General features: G+C 34.6%; 1 protein-coding gene across 9 annotated transcripts in view; it reads left to right on the forward strand.

Moving 5' to 3' along the window:
* EIF4G3 (eukaryotic translation initiation factor 4 gamma 3) overlaps nucleotides 1–25099 on the forward strand; it is a 327940-nt gene that overhangs the window by 171523 nt on the left and 131318 nt on the right. For 5 of the 9 annotated variants that reach the window (XM_074377251.1, XM_074377254.1, XM_074377252.1 and 2 more), the window contains 5 exons: nucleotides 1587–1619; nucleotides 12462–12641; nucleotides 13205–13319; nucleotides 20421–20518; nucleotides 22508–22630. In XM_074377251.1, coding sequence (XP_074233352.1) covers nucleotides 1587–1619; nucleotides 12462–12641; nucleotides 13205–13319; nucleotides 20421–20518; nucleotides 22508–22630 — 549 coding nt within the window. The remainder of the gene's footprint in view (nucleotides 1–1586; nucleotides 1620–12461; nucleotides 12642–13204; nucleotides 13320–20420; nucleotides 20519–22507; nucleotides 22631–25099) is intronic. The other 4 variants (XM_074377253.1, XM_074377258.1, XM_074377257.1 and 1 more) reach the window with 1 other exon arrangement.

Consider the following 25099-nt stretch of genomic DNA (forward strand, 5'->3'; position numbering starts at 1 on the left):
GCTTGTTAATTTATGCTGAGTAACTTCAACAAATGTGTTAAGGCACTTTTCATTCCTTGAACAAGAGGTGATATTTTAGCTTCTAAGGTAAATTTTTGATAGAGCTGTCTTCAGTCGTATCCTACGTTGTGACCTGTACATCACTACAATTTTTGGAAAATGTTTTATATTGAATAATGGCAATTGAGGAAGTAATTCCAAATTCTTACATATACTATTGCACATAACTTAAATTCTGAGTATAAGGGATTGTTTCTTAGTAATCTTCAGTCTACTTCTCCCATAGTAATGAACTAACAGAAGGAATGCTCTGTGGGAAATAAAACAACTGAAGGAAGATTTATATTTTAGCTCCTTAAATATTTTAAATAAAAGCCATGTATGGTTTGCATTCAAAACTACTTACTAAATATTTTCTTTTCACTGTTAAAGAGGGCGGTTAACATTTCAGTAGTTAATGTGTAGGTAGCCAGTATATGACATTACATGCCCAAATAGTTTTCTCTGTTTTTTTTAGAAAGTCACTTTTGGAAGCCCAGTTTTGCCCTGATGAAGAATTATTTGATGTTAGAGGTTTTGTATTTAAAATTTTATGGGTGAAAAAGCTTTTTCTTCCATTCTAAGTTAGGGAAATTCAGAGTTGGAATATGTACTATCTGATTTCAAGTGCTTTATGATTTAGCTAAGGAGTTATGTTTTCCTTTGCTGTTATTCTTGATATTAGATAGCACTAGGTACATGTGTACAGTGTTGTGCTGTTGTGTTTAAATAGTATTGAGGTTTTGACTTCTACTCTTTTTTTCTTCTTAAGTCTGTAATAGTACCACTTTGATTAATCATATTAGAGAGTGATATTCTTTAATACTATTTGCTTTGATATGCCTGATATTAAGCTTTTCTAGTTAATTGCATTTAAACATATATACATAATTATTTCTATACTTAAATATATATTTATACATTATAAACATCTATTTATATGTTTATAATATGTAAATTAAATTTTAGTCTTTAACTCTAAGGAATAAAGGAAGATACTGAAACTTCCATTTCATGTGTTTACCCTTTAAACTTAAGTAAATTTGAAATCAGTCCATTTACATTCTTTATTTTACTATTGAACATTTTAATTACCTCCAAGCTGTTTCTTGTAATGTAAAAGTATTTCTCATTCCCTTCAGCTATATCAGTTGCATAAGCATACTTGACTTTTCATGTTTGTCTTAATATAACCACTTAGTGTTTCAAACTTTCTTTTGCTTTATTTTAGGGTTAAAAAAATTCCTATCAGAGAAGCACCCTTATGTGCCTAACAGCTTAGCTGTTTCTCTCCCAGCTGATAGATGGCAAACTATTTTGGGTAGAGGTGTTAACCTGTTGAATCTTAGTACCTGTCTGTCACTGTCCTGCAGCAAAGCTTTGACTGTTTGTGTTTTTTTTTTTTTTTTTTTTTTTTTTTTCTTGTGGGTTTTTTTTGTTTTTTTTTTTTTTCCTTTTGGCATATTGTGTGACATTTTGGTTTTTGTTGTGGTGTTTCTGACTCTTTGTGCCTTTCCTTTTGTGTTTGTTTTCCCTCCTTTTCTCAGTTTGCAGCGGGGCCTCGACCTGCCCATCATCAGGTACTGTACCCTTGCCCCTTCGCTATTACCCTTAACTAATAGGTGGGGGCTTTAGTAGCTGCTGGCTCTTAGAATGCTGCCATTCCATGGAACCACTCTACTCTCTCCAAGAGTAGCTTCAGTCTGTTGTAATGTAGTTCTTCTTGTCTTTCACTAATTTCATAGCATTTTGTTATTAACAAACCAGTTTTGCTTCTGTTTATGACACAATTTAAAAATAATTTAGTTTTTTTACTTTCTGAAAAATAATTGCTCTGAATTTAGAGAACCTTAAAAAACTTTGGATATATTTAGCTGTCATAGATTTTGTGGATATCTATATTAAATTTAAATTTAACTAAATGGAACAGGCAACATTCTAAGGGTTTTCTGTTAACATTCTGATGTAACTTGTATTGATGTGTATAAAATTGTGTTAGTATTTCTAAAACCATTTAATCTCAGTTACTAACTTAGACCTAATAACAAATTGATTCACAATAATATACATTCATTTGCTGCATAGAATTATCTTTATTCTTAGGATACATAGAAAATAGATACCTTACTTAATTTTAGTATTTTTAGCCTATTGGTTCTTTTAAATGAAGCATTATATGAAGTAAAATTTCAAAAATGTATATGCGAATACTAGTTTATTTAATAGGAATATACAGAGGGCATAGTTTGGGAGAAAGAAAAAAGACTTACAGGGTCCCCGTCCCCCCCCCCCCCCCCGCATAGCTTTTTAATGCATTGTTCTGAAACATTTTCTCATTCTATAGTAGAAAGAGCCTAGGCTTTAGAATCTGACAGATCTGGGTTCATATTACCAGCTCTACTCTGTAACCGACTGAATCAAGTAGTTCTTTTTCTGAGCCTCAGGTTCGTCATATGTAAAGTTGGGATAAATACCCTTTACATTAGAGATAATATGCTTACATCATCTGACATAAAATAAGTAACCAATACGTGGTAGCTATTTTTAATATAGTTGTGCTACATAGTATAGTTTGATAAAGTGAGAGAAATGTTACCAATATTTTTACCTGTGGTGTCATATTTAGAATTCTTATTACTGAGTAAATGGATATTGTTTAATTGAAGACTTTCATTTTCTAGCAGTGATTTAATATGAGACTATTTCTCAAAAGACAGTCTTTCCAGTTTAGGTGATATAAAAGCCAAGCAAATTCTAAGATGTTAAAGACACTTTTCAGGAGAACTCAGAGGTGATTGTGTGAAGTAGATGGCAGTTCTTTGGATTTGATAAAGAAATAAAACTCAGGAGTACTTTTTTAGTATCTAGAGATAGGATTGTTAAAGTACTTTAAGAGCTTGGACTTTGGTGTCTGCTGGATCTAGGTTTAACTCTTCCTTATGAACTGAATATTCTTGGGTAAATTATTTACTGCTCTCAGCCTCAGTTTCCTCATCTGTAAAATAGGGACGATATTAATACCATCTCAGGACTGATGTGAAGAATAAACGAGATAATACAAATAAAGTGATTAGTAGAGTGTTTTGTCATATACTAAGAATCTAGGGGGTAAGATTACTAATAATTTAAAAATAGATAAATCCCTTAAGTAAAAAGATTGATTATAAATGCTTTTAACATGTATAGGGCCATCGAGGCCAGGTTTATATTTTAGTCAGGGATCAAGCCAGATACTCCTGACAGAGAAATCTGGATGATCTCTGCTTAAGAAGCAGAGTAAAAAGAAACTATTGATTAAAAAAAAAGGTTTCTGAGCTCCTTGATATAATAAGGCAAAGTGTTTCCATTATTTAGGTTCAGTAGCTGTGGTCCTCCAACAGGGATATTCTATTTAAGCCTTAATAATTATCAGCTTTGGGAAAATTTATTTTCTAAAACTTTCTTCTGAGCCTAAAGGCTTGTAATACATTTTATCTTTATTTAATCCCAACAACCAAGGAAAACTTTGAGGAATCTTTGTGAGAGAAAGTTAATTTCTGTCCTGAAATCATTTTTCACATGTAATACAACTCAAAGTACTGGCAGATGAGTCCTTCATTGATTTGTAGAATGCTTGCAAAATTATGACATGTTTCAAGCATTAAAAAAGTAGAACTATGTATGTGTATATATTTATTATTTATTCATTAGCAAGAAAAACACTTTCCCACACTAGTTCTTAAAGATGGGTTCTTGGGGTGCCACATAAATCCAGAGCATTGCTTTGGGATATAAAAGCTTTAGGTAGCTGGCTGCTTTTATTCTGTTATTCTTCCTTTCTAAATACTATTACATTTTTTTTCCCACTATACCTCACAGAATTAAGTGAGTAAGGAAATACATAACATTGGCTCAGGCTTCAGCAGTAGCTACCTTGGAGAAACAGAGGAGGGAAGGAGTGTGGTTGAAGTGGCTCTGCTGAGCAAGTAACTGAACCAGTGTTATGGTGTGACAACGAGTAAATTGTTAGGAAAAGTTTGCAGTTTTGTGTCCATGGATGTAGGGGTCAGTTTGGCTTGTTTCACTGCGGAATAGGTATTGGCATTTGGATGGAATAGCCAGTTACGAAAAACTGCCTTGTATATTGCAGTTTCTTCAGCAACCTTTGGGCTAGTAGAATTCCCCCAGGGACAATTAAAAAAAACAAAACAAAATAAAAACATCTTAATGCATTTCCCTCTATGGAGACGATACTGTTTCCCATTTGAGAATCACTGGCTGAAGTCTGTATTTAATAAATGTCCTCAAATCTAAAGCCAGGTAGAGACCTAAACCCTGAGAGATTCAAGGAAAAGGAGATGCTTATAATACAAAACAGGACATAGAGACTCGCATTATGGAAGTAATACAATTGAAAACAGACATTGAGTGGTACACAGACAATACATTTTTTAAAGGGAAACATCTATGTCCTGGGATATTTTGGTTTCTTGTGCTTAGGACTCAAAGTTGAATTGAATGTACAAAAGGTTTTTTCATCTATGGCTGTTTGCTTTGGCCAGAAAGAATTAACTCAAGGGTTAGAATTAGTCTTGAATAGTTAGAATTAGTGAATAGATTTCTCATTTCTCCTTTATTACATTGTTCACCAGTGGCTACCTTTCCAATCATATATCCTTTCATTATTTGCTCTTATTTTTTCTTACAAAATAATCTGATGCTGGGTGATGTTTCCTGTGATTGTTGTTGGTAAAGTCCAATAGTATATTTATATATCTTTATATATTTAATGTACCTTTTTGTGAATGCTGAGTAACAATTGGTTCTGTCAACATCTCAAGGAAAAAAATTAACTGCTATTTAGGCAAGCTATTTGAAGGTAATTGCTTGTGAGAAGAAAGCACTGTTATTCAGTTTAGTAATCTAGAACCTATGTATTTTTTCTTCTTTGTCAAATGAAGTTATCTGAATTAAACAAATAACAAGACTTTAGATAGTAAACATTTTTCATTTAATAGAACCGAGAAACTGCTATAGGGTGTGTTTATTTCTTAGAACAACTTTTATTTAGAAGATCTTAATGTATGGCCAGCCAAGGCTCTTTTTTAAGTCCCTCTAGTCAGGGATACCGTGTTCTAATTAGGATTATGTCACCACATCATCTTCCTGGTACCAATAATTTTTGGCTTTTGCAGGGATTCTTTAGTTTAGTAAGAATGTTCTATTCTTTTTGCATTTTATAACCTGAAGAGAGCTTTAGCTTAGTACACAGTTTTCTTCAGAGGTAAAAGAAGTAGTCCTAAGTTACTCTACATGCAGATACTCTTGGCTTTAGAATATGTGAGCTATTTTTACTCTGATGTTTGAAAATCCCAAAGTAATTAGAAACTGAAAGAACAGAATGTACACCCAGAATTAAAACAAGTCACCTGGTGTATAATGTAGATCTGGCTTGTGTTATTAATTTCATGTCTTTGGCCATCCAAATTTGTGTAGTTGTGGTTTAAAGTTACTTATGTTCCTGTCTTTATTTTACTTTTGAATTTCACAAGAAATCACAAGTGTTGGTTATGTACTGTGCCTGAGTAGCCTTTGCATTATGAGAAAGACCAGGGAATTTGTATTTAAAAGTGTTCGTGGAACAAAATATTCTGCAGTATGTTGATACATGCTTTTAGTTCACATAGTGTTAAACGCAGTTGGATTTAGTATAAACAAATAATAAGCTTCATAAAACTTAACAGTGTTTGGCATCAAGGAGTATGTTACCTAGTGGCAGGCATCGAAACTATGCATGTTTTACTCTTGTAGTTTGGTTCTTTTTGCAAAAAGATTTTAAAAAAGGAAACAGCTGGCTTATGCTGATCCACCCCCCCACACCCACCCCCGGTCCGTACCATTATGACCTTTAAAGATTTCTGAACCCACAGTTGTGCTGTTCCATTTGAAGTCCTAGTCCTTGGTAGAGAAATATTTGTATTGGTCCTAGGCATTTTGTTTGATTTGAAAAGTGAAATAAATGAAGGCTTTGGGGCCACGCCTGGCATATTAAGAGTTTAATGAATATTACTAGGAAGTCAAATCAAGCATCTATGCAGTCTTATCACCAGAACTCTTAGATTTTCAGAGATTGATGTGTGTCAGTGATGGGCCGTTTTTTCTGGTGCCTTACTCACAAGGAGTTTAGAGTTGTAGCAGAGACAGTGAAGAAAATACAGGTTGGGAGTTGGCATAACTGAAATTGTGTTACTTTTACTACGAACTAACCTTGGACTTCAGCTTTCTTATCTGCAAAATGGATAAAACATGCTCACAAATGTACTACTGAGGTGTTAAAATAACTGTACCTATCTCCTAAGGGTATTGTGAGGATTAAAAGTACCTGCCTGTCACAGTGCCTGACACATAATAAGCCCTTGATAAGTGTCAGTTTCCTTTAGTAGTGAGACAGCCTACCTTTCCCCTTTTCCCAAGCTATTTTTACCTATGATTGAAGTGTTCTATAAGGATGCTCATTTCCAAGACTCTACATTATAATCTGACAGAACACCTTCTTATTCCTGACAGAATCCTTAGAGTTTTCTTTCTTCCATCTGACATAATCCTCTAAGGTAGCACTTTCTAACAGAACTTTCTGTGATGATGAAAATCTTTTGTATCTGTGCTATTCACTATGGTAACTACTGGCCGCATGTAGCCACATTGAGTGTTTGAAATGTGCATTGTAGATGAAGAACTGAATTTTTAATTAAATTTTAATTTAAGTAAGTAAATATGACTAGTGGCTACCATATTGGATGGCTCAGTTCTAGGGCTTACATCTTCTAATTTTTAGTGAAAGAAACCTAAATTACACGATAATATAGGCTATGTGCAGGAAAACGCAAAGAATTTAAAATAAATAATTTATACGCAGGAACGCAAAGAATTTAAAATATAAAGACTTTAAATGAATAATTTATAATGAAATAAATTGTTGTAAGTCAGCAGAATATCTGGTTGATACATGAATAATACCCCATTATGTAGACTCTTTACTACTTGTCCCTTTGTAACTTGTCAGAAAATCATAGTACTATCATTTTTCCCAGGAGTACTTAAAACTTTTTAAAGATATTAACCAAAAAATTTCTTAATTGAGAATCTTACTGTTTATCCCTCCAGTAGGTTGAACTGTATGCATACCAGAAAGCTAGGGATTTCAGAATCATATTTTAGATATGGGTTTTATTGCTTTGCAAATTGATGAGTACTAATAAGTAGTTTTGTGACATAGGAAGAACTAATGTGATTAAATAAGATTTTTCTAGTTGCTAAAAATAAATAGGTGTTTTTAAAAGAATTTCTGATTATTATATAGTGTTTTAGAGATATCTTTGTCTTTTGATGATTTTAGAGAGCAAAGTCATGAGAAATGGTATATTTAACAACATCTTTAAAAAGCGTTTATTGCCAGTGTTATTGCTAGGAAACTTTGGTAATGGTATAATTACCTCATTTTTACAAGGATTTTCCAAGAAACGTTTTCCTTCCTACTTCTAGTGTATTTCTGTGAACATCAGCAATTATGAGTACCCTAAGTTCAGCCTCTGTTTTATTTAAATGTATCCTAGCCCTTTGGAGCTGCCCAAAGTACCACCTCAAATGAAGGCTCTCACCTTCCTCTGCCATTCTCCTGGCATACTAGTGGACCGTTGAAAGATTTAAAAAACTTTAAACAGAATGAGATCAAGTTTGGAGATAATACTTATGTTGTGCAAGGTTCTTCTCTGCCTAGCCCATTTCAGCATTTTAATCAGTGACTTGGATTAATACCATACCTGTCAGATTTGCTGATGGTCATGTAGTTTTGACATTGCTTAATATATTAAGAATCCGAAAAAGTCTGTACAATCTGAAATGATGGGTTGAAATTAGCCAGATAAATTTTTAAAGAAATAAAATACTAATCCCTATATGAGCTTCAAAACATAACAGTAAGAGTATATCTAAAAGTGATTTATGTATAAAGAAGATTTAAGAGTTTTAAATGATTATAACTCAGTACTAATTGATAGTAAAGTGCGGTTGACGAAAGAGCTCTTGCGATTCTTATTCATTGATGGAATCATAGGTAGCCAGAATAAAAGGGATATATTTTTCCTTCATTCAGCAACAGGTGTTTATTGAGTGGGGGCCAGGTACCTTCTGGGGAGACCTGGATATTTATGTTTGGTTCTCTATTTAGTGAGACTTTGAGCAATGGAAGCAAACTGAGGGGATAAAGCATTTAAAAAAAAAAAAAGAGTAAGCTGGTCAGGGTATTAAAAAATGTTGGTTGGAAGGACAAGGGCTGGAGGATGGTGGTTGGCTTGGAACAAAAAATAGATAGTGATGTAGAAGTTAGCAGTGATGGCAGTCTTCAGATTGCTCAGAGGTTTGTCACTTATGGACAAGAGGGATTTGAGTTCAATGTGATTTTTTGAGATAGACGTCAGACTAGAGGGTAGATGATACAGAGGGAAAATTTTGGAGCCAATGGAAGAAAGACTTTTGCAGTGTCAGAACTCAATTTAACGATGAAATGGAACTGTGTCTTGAGTTGCTAAAGTCTCATAACCCGAAGGCATTGTCATACAAGAGAGTCAAATTTCCAGTATATGATTAGACTTAGTGGCCTGTACTCTACTTCCAAAACAGGACAGTTTGATTCTTTTAATGATTCTTCATCACTCAGCAGTGGGGAAAAGGGATTCAGAAGCAATTGCAAGCAGTTTGAGAAAGCCCATTCACATTCACACATTCTTTTTAATAATCTGTGTTTTGCTGCCATGCCTACCCATGGAATCTTAATTTCCTTCACCACTATTAAATCTTATGCTATATTTACAATTGAATGGTTAGGAGGGAGTACAAAAAAGAAAATCCATATCTTTTTATTTCTTTTGCATATCCAGCCATTACACCTTATTATACCTTTTCTAGTCCTGTAGATACTAGAACTTTGGGGGGCGGGGTAGGGAGAGAGAGAGAGAGAAAAACAGAGAGAGAGAGTAGTGGTGTACTTTTTAAAGGGAAAAACAAGCTCCAAATGGCCTGTCATTGTAAAAATCTTATTGCATTGAAGTTGAGTAGAAATAGTCCTGCTAAATGTACCAGGAATAGAAAAGCATATGAACAAATTTCAATTACTCTAAGGGAGATAGAAAATTAGAGTCTTGTAGGTAGAGGAAATTTGTTTTCCCGAATGATAAACATGAATTTCGTGAGATAACTGATGGAATGTTTTTCATGCCAAGAATCGGTTTCGGTTGAGGGATGGGTACCCATTAGTGTAGTTTGACAAACATCCTTCCACATCCCTTTATTTTTTGGAGGAAAAAAAAAAGGTTTCTTCTGACTGACATCGCTTGTTTGAAATTATGAAGGACGTTCCATTTCATGAGAGGTAGAGTGTGTAACAGTTAAAAGTGCAGACCCAGAACCTAAATGTTTTTAAATTACACATGGGAGACCTTTAGCAAGTTCATCTCCCTGTCCCTCGATTTCCTCATATATCTAAGGGTGGTGTTAATAATAGTACCTGCTTTAGAAGTTTGTTGTGAGGATAACTTAACATAATGTGAAGTATTTAGAGAGGTACTTGGTAGCTAAAAGTGCTATATGAATCTTTACTATTGCTATTTAATGTGCCTGTGTAATACATTTTTCTACTTAGCTTCAAAGCTGAAATCTTAGTTTATAAAAAAAAATTGTATGTCCCCATAACCACAAATTTTGTGTTTTACTGGCTCAGCTGTATGTTGATATTAGGAGTATCATTAGAAACACCTAATTTTCTTTCAAAACAACTGAAGAAAAGAGTCTTATACTATTCAGAAATCTCCTTGAATAAGATGTAGTCTCAGTTATTCTAGGCAGGCTGGTTAAAAATTCCAGCAGAGCAGTTGGAAAATAGTGGCAAGAAAAGTATTCACATATAATATAATTAAAATTTATGGGAAAACTTTACCCATTTCTATGTTTTTTGCTCTGTATAAGTTACTAGATTAGTTTCCTTTCTCTCTCCCCCACAACACCATGTATCTAACCACAATGGATCATCCATTTGATACTCTCCTCGTCTTGGCTGCCCTCTAGAGTTTATGGAAAAAGATCTTATAAAATTAATCTTTTTATCCACTATGTCTAACATCTAGTAGTGCTCAGTGAGTTGAGCCAGATGAATGACCCTCCTCAATGAGTTGATCCAAATGAATGCCCCTCCTCTCCCTGAGTCCTGTAACAGTTTTGTGGCTCCCAATATATTAACCGAGTTATAAAAATGCTAAAATTCACTCCTGAAGTGTGTTTACAGCTCATACACATTGATGAATAATAGATTCTATTTGCTATGTAATTAAGAGACATGAAGTCTGGAATGGAAAGTTTATTAGTCCAGTGTTCCTGGTGGCAGCTGACATAAGTTCTTTTGTCTGTCACCAAAGCTGTGTCAGTGAAGATAATTTGAAGAATATTACTGTCATTGTGGCCCAGCTCAGGTGCCTGTGTTACCAACCTTGCCTCTTGTATTTTCTTTTCATCTTCACCAACTACTTTCTGTGGCTTCTGCCATCTGGTTCCCCCATTCACTCCATTCTCCTGCTATTCCTTGCTGTCTATTGCTTTTCTGTGACTTATCCTCTTTAGGGCTTTCTTTGCCCAGGAGTATTAGGGCTGAATGGGAATGAGCCTTGGGCACTGGATCCCAATTCTTCCAATTCAGCACAAGGTGAAAAGTTACTTCCTCTACCACCTGTGGGTAGCTTGATGCTTAAGAGTAGGACATGATAAGACCTGAATGGACCCATGCCTTTATTTGAATCAGTAACAACACTCATGTCTGGACTTGTGAGACAAATCAGGAGATTTTGAAGCTAGACCACGTTTTCAGACTATTACTATATTTACCCATTTTAAAGCTATAAGTGACCTCTTATATACCTGGTTTGTTGAAAACAGCATGTTTCTATCATGAAGAGTCTGGTGTATGTTGAAAAGTTTAGTTATATCTTAGGACTTTTGCAAACTTTAAAATAACAAATGGCACTTCTATTATTAACTCTCATCTCCATTGAAGATGGAGAGTAGATCACAGAAATGCTAGATAACTAATGCCGTATCACATAATGGGAAGTCCCTGAGAGTCAAGAATGGGAATCAGCGGTTCCATTTGTACTTGTACCACTAAGCATACATTTCCTTTCAAGCTGTTAAGACTTGTGGCTACTATTAGAATATTTTTGTTGCTGGACTTACTTACTTTGGATTAAATGCCATTTGATTCTTCAATTCCATGTGTCCTTGAATTCTCAAGTGGAGAATTGTCATTCTGATTTTCTAATCTTTCTTCTCCTATTTTTACTAAATAGAAAGGTATTTTTGTTGAGCTGCATGCTATGTCCTACCCCTTCCTACTGATCTGTAAGCTTTTCCATTGGCTTTCTTTCTGTTTCCTGCTGCTTTCTTGCTTCATATTTGAAGGGAGGATTCAGACCCATCCAGGTAACACACTACTGGTTCTGCATGGCCTCTTTATTACTCTATCCCCTTAGTATTATTATTAGAGTAAGACTGATTGTTTGCTGATGAATACATGCATTCATGGTGGGAATTTGCTATTGGTATATTGTTTCAAGGCTTTTAAGCCTGCAGTGAGAACCAGAAATAACCACAGATACTGGTTGCCGTTTGAGACATTTGAGCTCTGCATCTTCCAGACCATTCTCAATCCTGTCTAGATTCTCCACCTTTATTGCAAACTATTTGAGAAAGCAAAATTGAGTTCAGTTTAGTATGAAGTTGCCACTGTTTTGAAAATGCTTTTCCCATCATGTGACAATTAGCATATGACAACTCTACAGATAGTTTTAATTTAACTTGACCTTGATAGACTGAGATGAAAATTTTTATGTCCAGAGAGATTTCTTGTTCTTCTAAATATTTTCTAAATTACTTGAATGGTAGTTTTTTAGGGGACTACTTTAACTTTTAATAAGTTGATAATGAACCACCTACTCTTTATGAAAGAATCAATGCTTTTATACAACAGAAGAACTTTTAGAGAGATACCAACTACCCCTTATGTCATATTTTACCACACATTTTGAAATTCATAATTATGGTGTGGAATTTTTTGTTGAAATTAGCTGAGATTTCATTTTAAAAGTGAGGCTGCCCTGCTGTTTTCAAATGAATGACATTTATCAAAACTTGACCTGGTGTGCCTAAGCCTCATGTGGAATGTTTTTGTGAACCCAAATGTAGGCACTTAAGTCTGTTTTTATGTATATTGTATTTTTTAATTCACACTGATAAGATTTTTATAAGTGGAAAAAAGAAGAACGCACAAGATAATAATAAAATTCACATACTCCCATTTGTAAAAAAAAAATAATAATAAATATTTTTTTCTCCCTCCTTAGTTTTTCCAGAGGCCTCAAATACAGCCTCCTAGAGCTACCATCCCGAACAGCAGTCCTTCCATTCGTCCCGGTGCACAGACACCCACCGCAGTGTATCAGGCCAATCAGCACATCATGATGGTTAACCATCTGCCCATGCCGTACCCAGTGCCCCAGGGTCCTCAGTACTGTATACCACAGGTAAAGTATCTCTCAGATCCATGTGGTCCATCAGTAGAGTGGATCGGAGGGAACAGGGAGAGTGGGTGATGGCATTGGTTTTTAGTGATGTATGAACTTTTTTTGTTGAATATGAGTCTAGCCATTTTGTTAGTTTCTATAATATTGTAAAGAGATATTTCTATATCTTTACTTAAATTTTTCTAAGATGATAGAGAAATTGTTTTTAATCTCCTAGCTTTCCCCCAGTCTCTTACCCACAACCTAAATAGCTCTAAAAGAGACTCAGTAATTAACTGTTCCAATAATATCATTCAGTGTCATTGAAAGCTGTCAGCCTGAAATAATTTTACAATGATCTGATGTCTGCCTGTGCACTGATTTGCTGTATGGCTTTACCTAAGGCACATTTTTTTTTCCTTCATCCTCATTGCATCTTAATGGCAAGCAAGCATTTTGAGTATGTTTAACAAAGTGGCTTCACCTCATTTAAATGATTCTTTTACACACACACACATGCTTTATTTTTCCATAGTAACCTACCATCATATTAATTATAAATGTATGTAATTTTTCTCTTCTAGTACCGTCACAGTGGCCCTCCTTATGTTGGGCCCCCACAACAGTATCCAGTTCAACCACCAGGGCCAGGTCCTTTTTATCCTGGACCAGGACCTGGGGACTTCCCCAATGCTTATGGTAAGTGTGAAAAATTGAGCAATTTCTGTTAATTTGCTGTGTTTGTTCCATTGTGTTGTTTGCAGTTTAGTTTAGGCAGTGAGGTTTAGTGATGTGAAGGATTTTTAAATAAAATGTTGCAAACAGTTATGACCCAAAAGCTACTTTTTAGAGAGTGGCCTTACCAGGAAAGAATATTATAGAAATATACGTAGTTGGGGGAGAGTATAGCTCAGAGGTAGAGTGTGTGCCTAGCATGCATAAGGTCCTGGATTCAATCCCCAGTACCTCCATTAAAAATAAATAAAACTAATCCCCCCCCCCCAAAAAAAACCAAAATGAAATATATATCATTAATTACATCTTCTGAAGGAGCTGGTAATTTTGTTGCAAATAGCCCATGTCTCAAGGTTCTGATGTCTGCTACCAACTCATCATTACCTAGATTTTTAGTGGATTTTTGCTGATAACATAAATTTACCATATCTTCTGTCCATGATTTCTTTTGCTCTAAGTATTTACTACCATTTACTAAAACATTTGTTAATGTTTTCCCTCTAGAATGTAATACCCATGAAGGCAGGGAATGTTACTTGTTTTGTTTGCTGCTATGTTCCTAGCACCTAGAGACTGGTGGGCACATAGAGAATATATATGGGATGGTTAAATGTAACTCAGTATACCTGTTATTCCTTTTCTGCAGAATTGTGGTAAGGTCTGTGTCATGAGGAGGTTTTGAGGACTAATTAAATGAAAATGCCTTGATAAAAAAATTTTTTTAATGCCTTGAAAAATTGTATTTGTTTTTAATGTAGTGAAACAAGCACTGTGCTTATACTTGGTGTGTGAACCAATACTAAACTAAGGAGTAATGAAAATTCCTTATTTTTATTTAATAAATTTGTATCACATACTACACTTTTATTTTTACTCCATAGAAAGTGATTTCTAAGGGATAAAATCAGCAAAAGTAGAAAAATTAAGCTTTAAGATTCAGTCAGCATTGATCTTTTCCACTACAGCAAGGACTGATTAAAACTTTAATTTGTTATTTTAAGATGGTGCTCTGCTACAGATAAACACGTATCTGCTGACTAATTTCCTGGCATTGGGATTTAGTGTCTTAGTTAATAACCTTTACAGAAGAATTGATTGGTGTTAGAATAGCTCAAGAAGGTTTCTCTTAGTTTTGAGATGAAATAGGCAAAGCAACCAAGTGTTACCTAGCCTTTCCTTTTTTAGAAAAGGAAAACCTTTCTGTTGCTTGTATGTTTATTTAACACAGCTTTATTAAGTAGTATTTTTACTAAGAAATACTTGGTATTTTCAGAATAATGCATGTTACATATATATGAGTTTTAAAGGAAAATAGTATATGCATATTACCCAGCTTTGACACAGAAAATTGCCAGTACTGTTGAAGTACCTGTGCACCCCTTGATTTAGCTTTAAGGCACAGTTTTTGCACAAGTCTAGTGCTTTTGTATTGGTACTTATTCTGAAAACTTAAATCCAATTAAAATTATTTTTAAATGTAAAATTGGCTGTAGATATTATCTAGAAATTTTTGAATAGAAAAACTTTACGATGAGATTATCAGTCAGAGTAAACGTGGTAAAATTAACTTTCTTTTTTAATCTCATGTTGCAAAGGGAATGCAAATTGTAGTTTCGAATTTATGAAATCATTTTGAAAGGTGTCTCACTGAATTTTAGTCTATTTATTTACAAAATTATATAAATGATTTTTTGGCTTAGGGAATGTCATCATTATTATAGGTCTTTGCTAGCCCTCTTTCTTGCTCTTAATACTGCTGCTGCAATATATATAGAAACAATACAGATGAGTTTGCTAGTAGGGAAATATTTTGGTTGTGTGTGTGTATATATAAACATGGTATTATAACATTTATTTCTATTATATAAAACCATATTTGTATATTTTTGCAAAAAAGCAGTATGTTGAGATGCAGTTGTATTTCAGATATTGTCGATGTCTGTTCCTTTTGATAGATATTCTTTCTTTCCCAGGAAATTTTTAGGCAGATCCAGTAGATAATCAAGTAGGTAGTTGATCACCTGGGTTAAAACAATACTTCCATAGTTTCCTTAAGCTTAGAAAAACATCTTAAAATCATTTTTCATTATGAAAGTAACCAAGTTAAGGATGAAAAACACCAATAATGTAGGACATAAAACATTAGAATAACCAATTTTTCTCCCTCCCTACTCCCTAAAGAAATAATGATTTAGCAGATTGATACATATTTTACCATTCATATTTAAACAATTTTTAATGCAAATGGGTACAAACTATTTATAATGTTCTAAAACATCCTGTTTTTTCCCATTTCACAGTATATTCATGGACATCTTTCCACTTCACTACCTATAGAATTTTAAGTTACATGGTATTTCATTTAAAGAATGAATCATAATTAATCGAGTCCTCTACTGATAGAAGTTTAGATTATTTTCATTATTTGGGCAGATGTTTTAGTTTTAAAGCCTATTGCTAGTTAACATACTTTTATCAGAATCAAAAGTTGTAATCAAATAGCTCTTACCAATTGTAGGTCCTTCAGCTGTAACTCCTTGGGGCAGCTGTCCTGGTCTTATGTATGGTCTAGAAGCCTTCAACATTCCCTATTTCCTCTTCTTGAACTCTCCCTTTCTCTTACCTTTCCACTCATTTCTTAATTTCCCCTCTGCTCCTGATGCATCCCCTTTCCTCTTCCACCTTTCCTGTCCTAGTCTTGGGTTCAGGTTAAAAGTGGGTATGGGGATAGGATCCTAATTTTGTGTTCTGAAGCTGGAGTCCTCTCTTCTAGGACAGAGAACCTTTCTATATCTGAACTGGCAAAGAACAAATCTGAGATTTGTTACTTCTTGCCCTATTGTTGGAGTTTGTGAGTTGAATGGCATTTTCCCCAGAGTTCTTAGTTCTTCATCCTTAACTTTGCAGTTCACTCCAGCATACTAACAGTTTACTTCACTACTTGGTTTAAATCTTGAACAGTGGTTCTCAAAGAATATTCTTAACTACATTGAAGTTCAGGAACTAAGGTCATAGAATTCTATTTATACAGTATAGTGCTTGCAGTGTTTCTACAGTGTTGAGGAGAAATGTAAGTAATGAATAGTATTTGCTCAATGTCACTTTTCAGTTTTTCTCTTATTAATGTTTCTTAAATATTTTGATGCCTGTCATATCAGAAAACTACCTCATGGAGACTGAAATTATTTCTAAGCCAACCCTAGAGGGTGATTGCCTAAGATGAAAAATATAGTTTTGAGAGAAAAGGGGTATGGTTAATGGTAGCAGTGATGTTGAGAAAGAGAAAAAAAATCTGAGAATTTACAATTCTCAATGATGGTAGATGGTCCCATTCTGTTCTCTCTTGCTTCAAACCAGTATACTCTCCTTTTTTCTCACTGCCATGTCATTTCCCTTTCCTCTTGTCATCTTCTTTCTACTCTTTTCTTGAGTCTCACTGGGGCTTGGGCACCTCGTTCAGCTAATAAGAGCTGACGGAGTCATCGTTCTCCATGGCGTGTGAAGGTGGGAAATGTTTTTGGCATCTGAAATCAGTTTGTGTTTTTGTGGAGCAATAATACTGTATCTGGTGATATGGTTATATACCACATTATTATTGTTCTGGGTATATTATGGCATAGCTTGATTTCTTTGTGCTAACCTGCATATTTAACTACTATGTTTATCTTTGTTTCTATGGAAAACTGAAGGTTTTGAAAGGCTTTTGAGGATCTGCAATATGTAAGACATTGTGCTAGGTATTTTGTGGAATACAGATTATTGAAATAGTCTCCTTGCCTTTCAGGAATTTACTTGTGTGATATTTATGCTTGGGGTTTTAGCAGTGAGAAGAAGTCTAAATATTGACTAGACCAGTTGTTCCCAGATCTTTCAATATTCTAGGCAAGTGAAATAAATATAAAATAAAGTAAAATTAAGGAATAAACACACATGACTATAACATTTTAAATTTTGCCAGTAAGACTTTGAAGAAAACTACTATTTATTGTCAGTATCATAGTTCATATAGGAAGGCTGTTTTAACAACAAAGGAGTAGGACTGAAATAATTTCCAAAAAAGTGAACGATCCTTTCTAAAAATGTCAAGTTGGCAAGCCTATAGTTGTGTGTTTGTGTGTATATTTCATGGCTATTACTGCGTAAATTTTGCCGTATATCATTGACACCTTTCTTATACACTGAAGTTAGGGGAACCACTGATCTAGAATAGGGGTCAGAAAACTTTTCATATAGAGAGCCAGATAGTAAATATCTTAGGCTTTGCAGCCATATGGTCCCTCTTGCAACCATTCAACTCTGTCGTTATAATGGGAAACCAGCAATAGATCATAGATGAACTCTGTTTGTAGGTGTCTTCCCATAATACTTTGTTTGTAATAAATGGTATTAGTCCTTAGTTGACAGGCTCCTGATCTAGACAAACCTGCAACATTCCATGCATAAGAGGTTCAGAGACATTTAAGTAACTTGCCTAATTGATAAATAGTAATGCAAAAGTGATTCACATTTTTAATAGATAAAATAAGTGTTTTTAAATGTCCCTGCCTATAAAAGAAGTGGATTAGATTATAAAAGAAAACAATTGTTTGGTAGGGTGGAAGGCCTCCTCTGCTGGGGTCCACAGTTGACCAGATGTTTTACTAGTTTAGTGTTTAAACCCCCTTCCCCACTGTATTGAGATTATCCTATTCTGCCAAGTGTGTTCAGCAGGTATTTATTGTACATGTATTGTACATCAGCCTGTGCCCCAGTCATGTTGACTCAAAAATATTTCATTAGAAGAATCTAATTTTTTTTAAAGGAATGTTTCACCTTTTGGATTTTATAGCTTTAAAATGTGACAAGCTGAGCAGATTGTATTGCTTGTCTAGCAGCATTTGAAACCAATTTTAGGGGTTTGTTTTCTGAGTCTTGGAGCTAGTGACATAATATAGTAGCATAGAGATGCTTATTTGAGCTCTACTTTGATGATAGTTTACTAACTACTAGAGGATAACTAAGGATTTTTTTTCTTTTTATGTTGAACTTACTGAAATCCTAATCATGTTTTTAGATTAAATACTGTTTAGATCTTTTCCAAATCTGATTCTTGAAACCTAATTGATACCTGCAAAATTCTGATATTGCAAATCATACTGCTTCCAAGAAACTTCCACGTCAAGATTAATATGATGATGGTGGGGATGGTGATGATGTTGATGATGACAGTGATAATAAGAGCCTACAGTATTTGACTTCTTACTAAAGTACCGAGGATTTGATTACCTTCATACTCATTTTTTTCCTTCTTGTTACTCTGACTGCTATCCGTGTTCTCCCACCAAAGGCCAGTCTTCACTTGTACACTAGATCCCTTCATGTAGCCATTAAGGCTGTTACTCTAGCAGTTCTCTTCTCTTTCCTGCATTTTAATTTTTTTTTCTTTCTGCCAGATTAGTTCCATTCGGATATAGGTATATTGTTTTATTCCTATCATTTAAAAGAAAGGTTTTTTGACTCAATATTTTTGTCCAGCAATAGTCCATTTTTGTGCTTCCTTTTATGGCAAAACTTTTAAGAAAAAGAACTGTCTATATTCACAGTCTTCATTTTCTTTATCTCATTTACTATTGAACCTACCCTAATGAGGATGAACACCGCCACCCCCACTCACAAAACTTTTATCAAGATCACCCGTGAATTCTACTTCAAAAGGTGAAATCTTAGTTGACCTGTCAGCACCATTTGACATAATAGAGCACTCTCCCCATTCTTGAACCATTTTCTTCACTTTAACTGCTGCCTTAATTTTCCTTTTCATCTTCTTTGTTGGATTTTCTTCGTATCTGTGGCCTCTAAACAACATAAGGTACCCCCGAATTTAGTCCTTGAGCTTCTTTTCTATTTGTACTCATTTCCTTAGTTATCCAGTCTCATGGTTTAAATGTTGTCCATATACTCCAATTCTGAAATGGATACCAAATCTCTGACTCTGGACTTGTGTCTCTTTCTGCCTACATGATATCCCCTTTTGAAGATCTATTAAGAATCTCAAACATCACATGTGCAAAATTGAGCTCTTGATTTTTCTGCCTTAGATTCTATTCTTCTTCCAGTTTTCCTCATCTCAGTAAATAAATAAATAGCACAGTAACTTTTAAGTAGTATCTCCATTCATCCATTTGCTCAGACGAAAGACTGTACAAATTTTCCTTGAAATTTCTTTCTCTTACACCCACATGCAATCTATTAGCGAGTCTGTAGGTTCAGCCTACAGAAGTATCCAGTATCTGACCCCGTTTTATCACCTCTGCTATAAGCACTCTGGTTTAGTAGTAATTATAATAATAGTCAAAATTTTGAAAGTTAAGGATTCATTGAAGTGTGTAGGGTGGGTGGAGGAAGAGAATTTCAGGCAGAGGGGCAGTATAGTCAAAGACATGAACAGTGTTGAAGAGACTGGTGTACTGAAGGGATGGGAATAGGTTATAGGTAGAGCAAAGGTATGGAGTTCAAGAATGGTGGAAAATGTAGTTAGAAACCTGGAGCCTGGATTCCTAGAATCTGGACTTTATCCTTAGGCTGCTTGTCTCGTTTTTTTTCAGCCCCAACAACAGGACATTCGCCAGGCCTAAATGGTAGTTCCCTATGAGAGTGGTTCTCCGTTAAGTAGGATGCAGAATTAGAACATCCCCAACCCCCAGGATGATCAGATACATTCTCCTGCCTTTGACCAAGCCTACGCGCAAAACATATTCACACAAATCCTTGTTTGAGAATCACTGTTGGAGGCAGTGGGTCCCCAGGATAGATTTTTTTAAAGTGGTAACTGGTGGCAATCTGCAGGAGTTGGTTATTTAGTTGTTTTTTATACTGGATGCTGAAGAAAAGATAGGTGTTTATGACTGTTTAGGAATTGCTCCTTTACCACTTCAGTAAGGGGAGCTAGTGAAGTGAAATGAGTTAAGAAGAATGCTTGTTTTTATTTGACTTCTTAAAATTGTCCAGATTCACCTTGCCATTAGTAGTTTTATAGTGGTTGACAAATAACTGAGTGCTTCTTTTCATTCTTTTCTAATTCTTTAGGAACGCCTTTTTACCCAAGTCAGCCAGTGTATCAGTCAGCACCTATCATAGTGCCTACGCAACAGCAACCCCCTCCAGCCAAGAGAGAGAAAAAAACAGTAAGAAATTTTTATTAATTTTTTCATTTTAAAATAGAATGTCCACTTACTTATCAAATAAGTTTACCCACAGCTGTAATCATTATTCATGTCAGTTCACAAATGACTGCCAATTTTTATTCCTCCTTTATATCCTTACCACTATACCTAGAGAATTTGTATGGGCATATAACTAGATGTTGCAAGTACCCTTTGCTTGACGTCAGTTTTCAACATGTGCTGAGCTAGATATGCTGAGTGACAGTATGCCCTCCAGCTTTAGAACTGGGAAGGTTCATTGTGCTAGGGTCTCACTAAGTGGGAAGAATTTAAGCTCAGTTCTTACATCCTTATTGTCTTTTAATTCTGGTCCTAATTAGCTCTATATTCAAATATGAACTGACAGGGAAAAAAATACCACAAGAGAAAATGTATAGAATATTAAATGAGAAAAATCCTTCCTATGGAATAGATTTATTTGAAGAAACAGAAAGCAGAATTTAGAAAATTTAATTGTTTTTAATAAATTACAGAGACTTTATTTCTGTCTAGTAAGGCAGGCCCAAGAGAATTAGAGTGTGGTAATATGAAATTCGCATTGTAGAATATTTTGTAGAAGAGTGGCTTACAATCTGTTATCCATCAGAACACACAAAATGGGTGATGTTTAATAGAGACTCCCGTGGTCACACAAATAAAATAGGTGGGAACAACATCATAGCAACATTCTTGAGACTACTCTCACTGAATAAAAATTAATTAGGTTTAAACCTTTGGTTCTTTTTTAATAGAGACAAATTATTTGTGCACAGATTATAATTAACATGACATGCCAGTGTATTGTGACACTGTAGTTGAGAAGCTATGCTTTGGAAATGTTGAAACAGCATGGTAGAATGCAGAAAAACTAATAAAGAATGCAGAAAAACTAATAAAGAAGATAATGAAAATGAAAGATAGTATTAATAGTTATTACTGAAGAAGAAAGAACAAATGAATTGTAAAAGAATACTTAAAACTATAGTAAAAACAAGATTTCATAGCTGAAAAAATAGCTGATATTAGAAATCTTATTAAGGAACTACTTTCCCAGAAGCTTCTGAATCTGGATGGTTTTATTAGTGAATTCTTTGAAATTTTCAAGAAGCCAGGGCTACCTTGATTAAGCTGTAGATGTAATGACAAGCAGAGGGGGCTTTGATGTCTCTGCACTGTCCCAGGATGAAAGGCCTAGACCCAGGTACTTTATCTCCATTATAACACCATCTCCGCTGATTGATTTCTACAAGCATAAGTAGCCTTAGAAAAAAAGTTAAAAGACCATACACGCTGTTCTGTGTCTTGCATCTTTTCACTTACCAATACATCTTGACAGTCATTCCATATCAGTACATGTAGATCCATCTCATTTTTCCTACTGGCTGTTTCGTATTTAATTGTAAGGACGTAGCTTAGTGTTTTGATTACTGTGTTCTTAATCAGCCTTTAGGATCTTTCTGTGTCTTTGCTGGAAAAAAACAGTACTTCAGTGAGCATCTTTACATGCATGTATACGGCTATCCATAGCATAAATTCCTCTTCTAAGTCCTAGGATATGTATATTTTTTATTTTGTTAGAGAACCACTTAAAGCCTGTAAAACTTTAGAGTAACTTCCATATTCTAAGACTGTTTTATGAATCTTGTCTTATGTTAAGCATTATAAATTATGTCAGTCATTTTGGCAGTGCTTATAAGACAGTGTTAATACTTTGGCTTTTTGACCTAGAAATTCAGCAAACTAGGTTTCATTTTAGCTTGTTGTTCTAATTAGTTCAGGTCAGAACTAATGACCTAAATTTCTTTGAGCGACCCCATATGGTTCTGTGATTGAAATACAATTAGATGTGGTGATTATCAACTTTGATATTTGACAGGTTTCCCAGTTTGCACCTTTAATACATCATATACCTATAAATCTACTACATAGACACCCATCTGTAAATATGCCATCTTGTTTGTAACCTTATAGATAAGAATTCGGGATCCAAACCAGGGAGGTAAAGACATAACAGAGGAAATTATGTCTGGAGGTGGCAGCAGAAATCCTACTCCACCCATAGGAAGACCCACGTCCACGCCTACTCCTCCTCAGGTGAGACAAGGGTGCCACGATGGGTGATGGTGTGTGTTTGTTCACTAACCTCTGCTGAACTCTTTTTCTGTAGTCACTTGACCATACTTTTTATTTCCATCAGTTGTCTCATAACCTCGAATATCTAAATGATATTTAAACAGGCATGTCATTTCTCTTTATAAATTGTTATAACTTCCAAATTTTTATTGATAGTATTTTATGTATTATCTTCACATTCAGAGCATAGCTGCTGCCACTCTTCCTAATAAATTATTGTTGCATGGTACCAAAAGGAGCTGTGTTCCTTTGGAAACCTTATCATTTAATGAGTATTTTATGTTTTCAGTATGGAGTCTTAGGAATTAAATGGTGCATGCTATGTTGATGCAATCATTAAGGTTGAGAATTTAAACATTTTTATTGAACAGTATCATTTAAGATGATGGCCTGTGTTATTCAGAGCATATTTAGATGTATTATAGATATACCTCTTACTGTTTAGGACTATATAAATGAACTTTCTGAGTAGAGGAAATTATTTCTTTATTTATACTTCTTTAATTATTTACGAAGGTTATTATTAAGTTCTGTCAAACGTCTTTTTGTGCCTATTGCAGAATGTGGTTATTATGGTCTTTCAAGAGTTTACTTTCTCGCTTTTGGAAATCAAGACATTCCAGGAGGAGCTGAAGTTTAGTAAACTACCATAGAGAATGGACCCCCCAAATTTGACAGGATTCTGATTTCATCACTTGGTTACTTGAAATTTTGCTAAACCATTGAGAGAGGATGAGTGATTTTCAAATCTTCCAAATACCTGAAAGGAATGCCCAACATATAAAACAGATAACACCAAAGTTATGAAGGACTAGGGGCTGCTTACTTCCCTCCTCTTGTGGCTGGATGGTGAGGTATTCCTCAGAGCCTAGTTTACAAACAGGTGATATGGATGATCAAATATAAAGTGTTTCAGAATGATAGACTATTGACTTGATTTTCATAGTATGGGTTAAAAAGAAGTTCTTTAAAAATTGAAATCACAAATAGATTTCTGAGTTTAGAGCCCCTTGAAAATCTGTGAATTTTGAGTAAGCCTAAAACTTGGAATTTTGTGTAATGTTGTGTTTCACTTGGAAATGATAATACTCTCTGGCTGACATTTATCTCAACCTTCCATCATCTAGTTAAGTATAATATGTAATCATCTTAGATATATAAATTGTAAGATTATACTAATGATTGTTACTAGAACCTTTCACCATTCTTCATCATTTCCCCAGGGATATTCCAAATCTGGAATGATTAAAGAGGCCTTATACTTAATCTTGTCCCTGGAAGTGAATGTGGGGCAAAGCAACATTTACACATTTAAATTACTTACTTACGTGCTCTGTTAGGTAGCAGTATCCTATAGCAAAAATTTAGGATTGGTTGATCAGGGCAGTTCAGTTTTGGCCTGTATTTTCCCACATTAATTAAAATACTGTTATTGTCAAACCATATAGTTGACAGCCTTTTGTTGATTTGTGTTTAAATCCTCAATTTAAATATGTTTTAGTGTATCTTTTTGCATTTTAATTCCGTTTGGAGTTTGTTTTTCTTGATCTTACTTGATCCCACCTTCTTCCAGTTATCTCTCGGTCTTTAGTCACAGGAATCCTTTTGCTCTTTGTCTTTCCCTAGGGATCCCGGGCCTGAATACAAATATATGTGTTTGTGTAATCATAAAGCAAATTAAATGTACACTTTTAATTGATAAAGTTCATCAGGCACTAATTATAATGCTGATAGTTCTTTTGAGGTATAATTTGTAATGAAGCATCAGTTTTATTTTATTAGGTAGTTTGCATTTAAATCTATACTTAGCAATCTGTTGTCTTTCCAAATACATGAAATTCACAGAATGAACAAATAGCTTTTTAACAGAAATATGCACTAGAAATACTCCATTTTCCCCTTAAGGAAAACAACAGCATAAGCCTGATGATGGCAACTAATACTTGGCTTCATTTTCCAGAAATTCATAAAGAATGTGGTGCACATAGAATAGGAGAGGTCATTAATGCCCAATTGTTATATCGTGTAAAAATGTTTACCCAGTGTTTCAAAAGAAGCTAAAAATCTCTATTTATGTTAAAAATCTGCAACTTTTAAATGGCAACTAATTCTACTAATAAATAACACTATGCCAGCCAAATAAATCCATTAGGTTAGCCTAAAGACTATTAGTTTGCAGCTTTGGCCTGATTCTAAATAGATCCTGAACCACATTCTAGTTAGTAAGACTGCAGATGTTGTCAACCCTGTTCACAATTTATAACTGAAGAATAAATACTGTATTGCTTTTGGCTTTACAGAGCACCTGCTTTGGGTCACAGTTGCATGTGCTGTGAATAGCAAAGCCCCTTCCATGTCAGTAATTCATCACAGTCTCTTTAAGGGAGACAGAGGACACTTAGAGATATATGACTGATCCTCCTGTGAAGT

Source organism: Camelus bactrianus, chromosome 13 (genome assembly GCF_048773025.1).
Source record: "Camelus bactrianus isolate YW-2024 breed Bactrian camel chromosome 13, ASM4877302v1, whole genome shotgun sequence".
NCBI classification, from domain to species: domain Eukaryota; kingdom Metazoa; phylum Chordata; class Mammalia; order Artiodactyla; family Camelidae; genus Camelus; species Camelus bactrianus.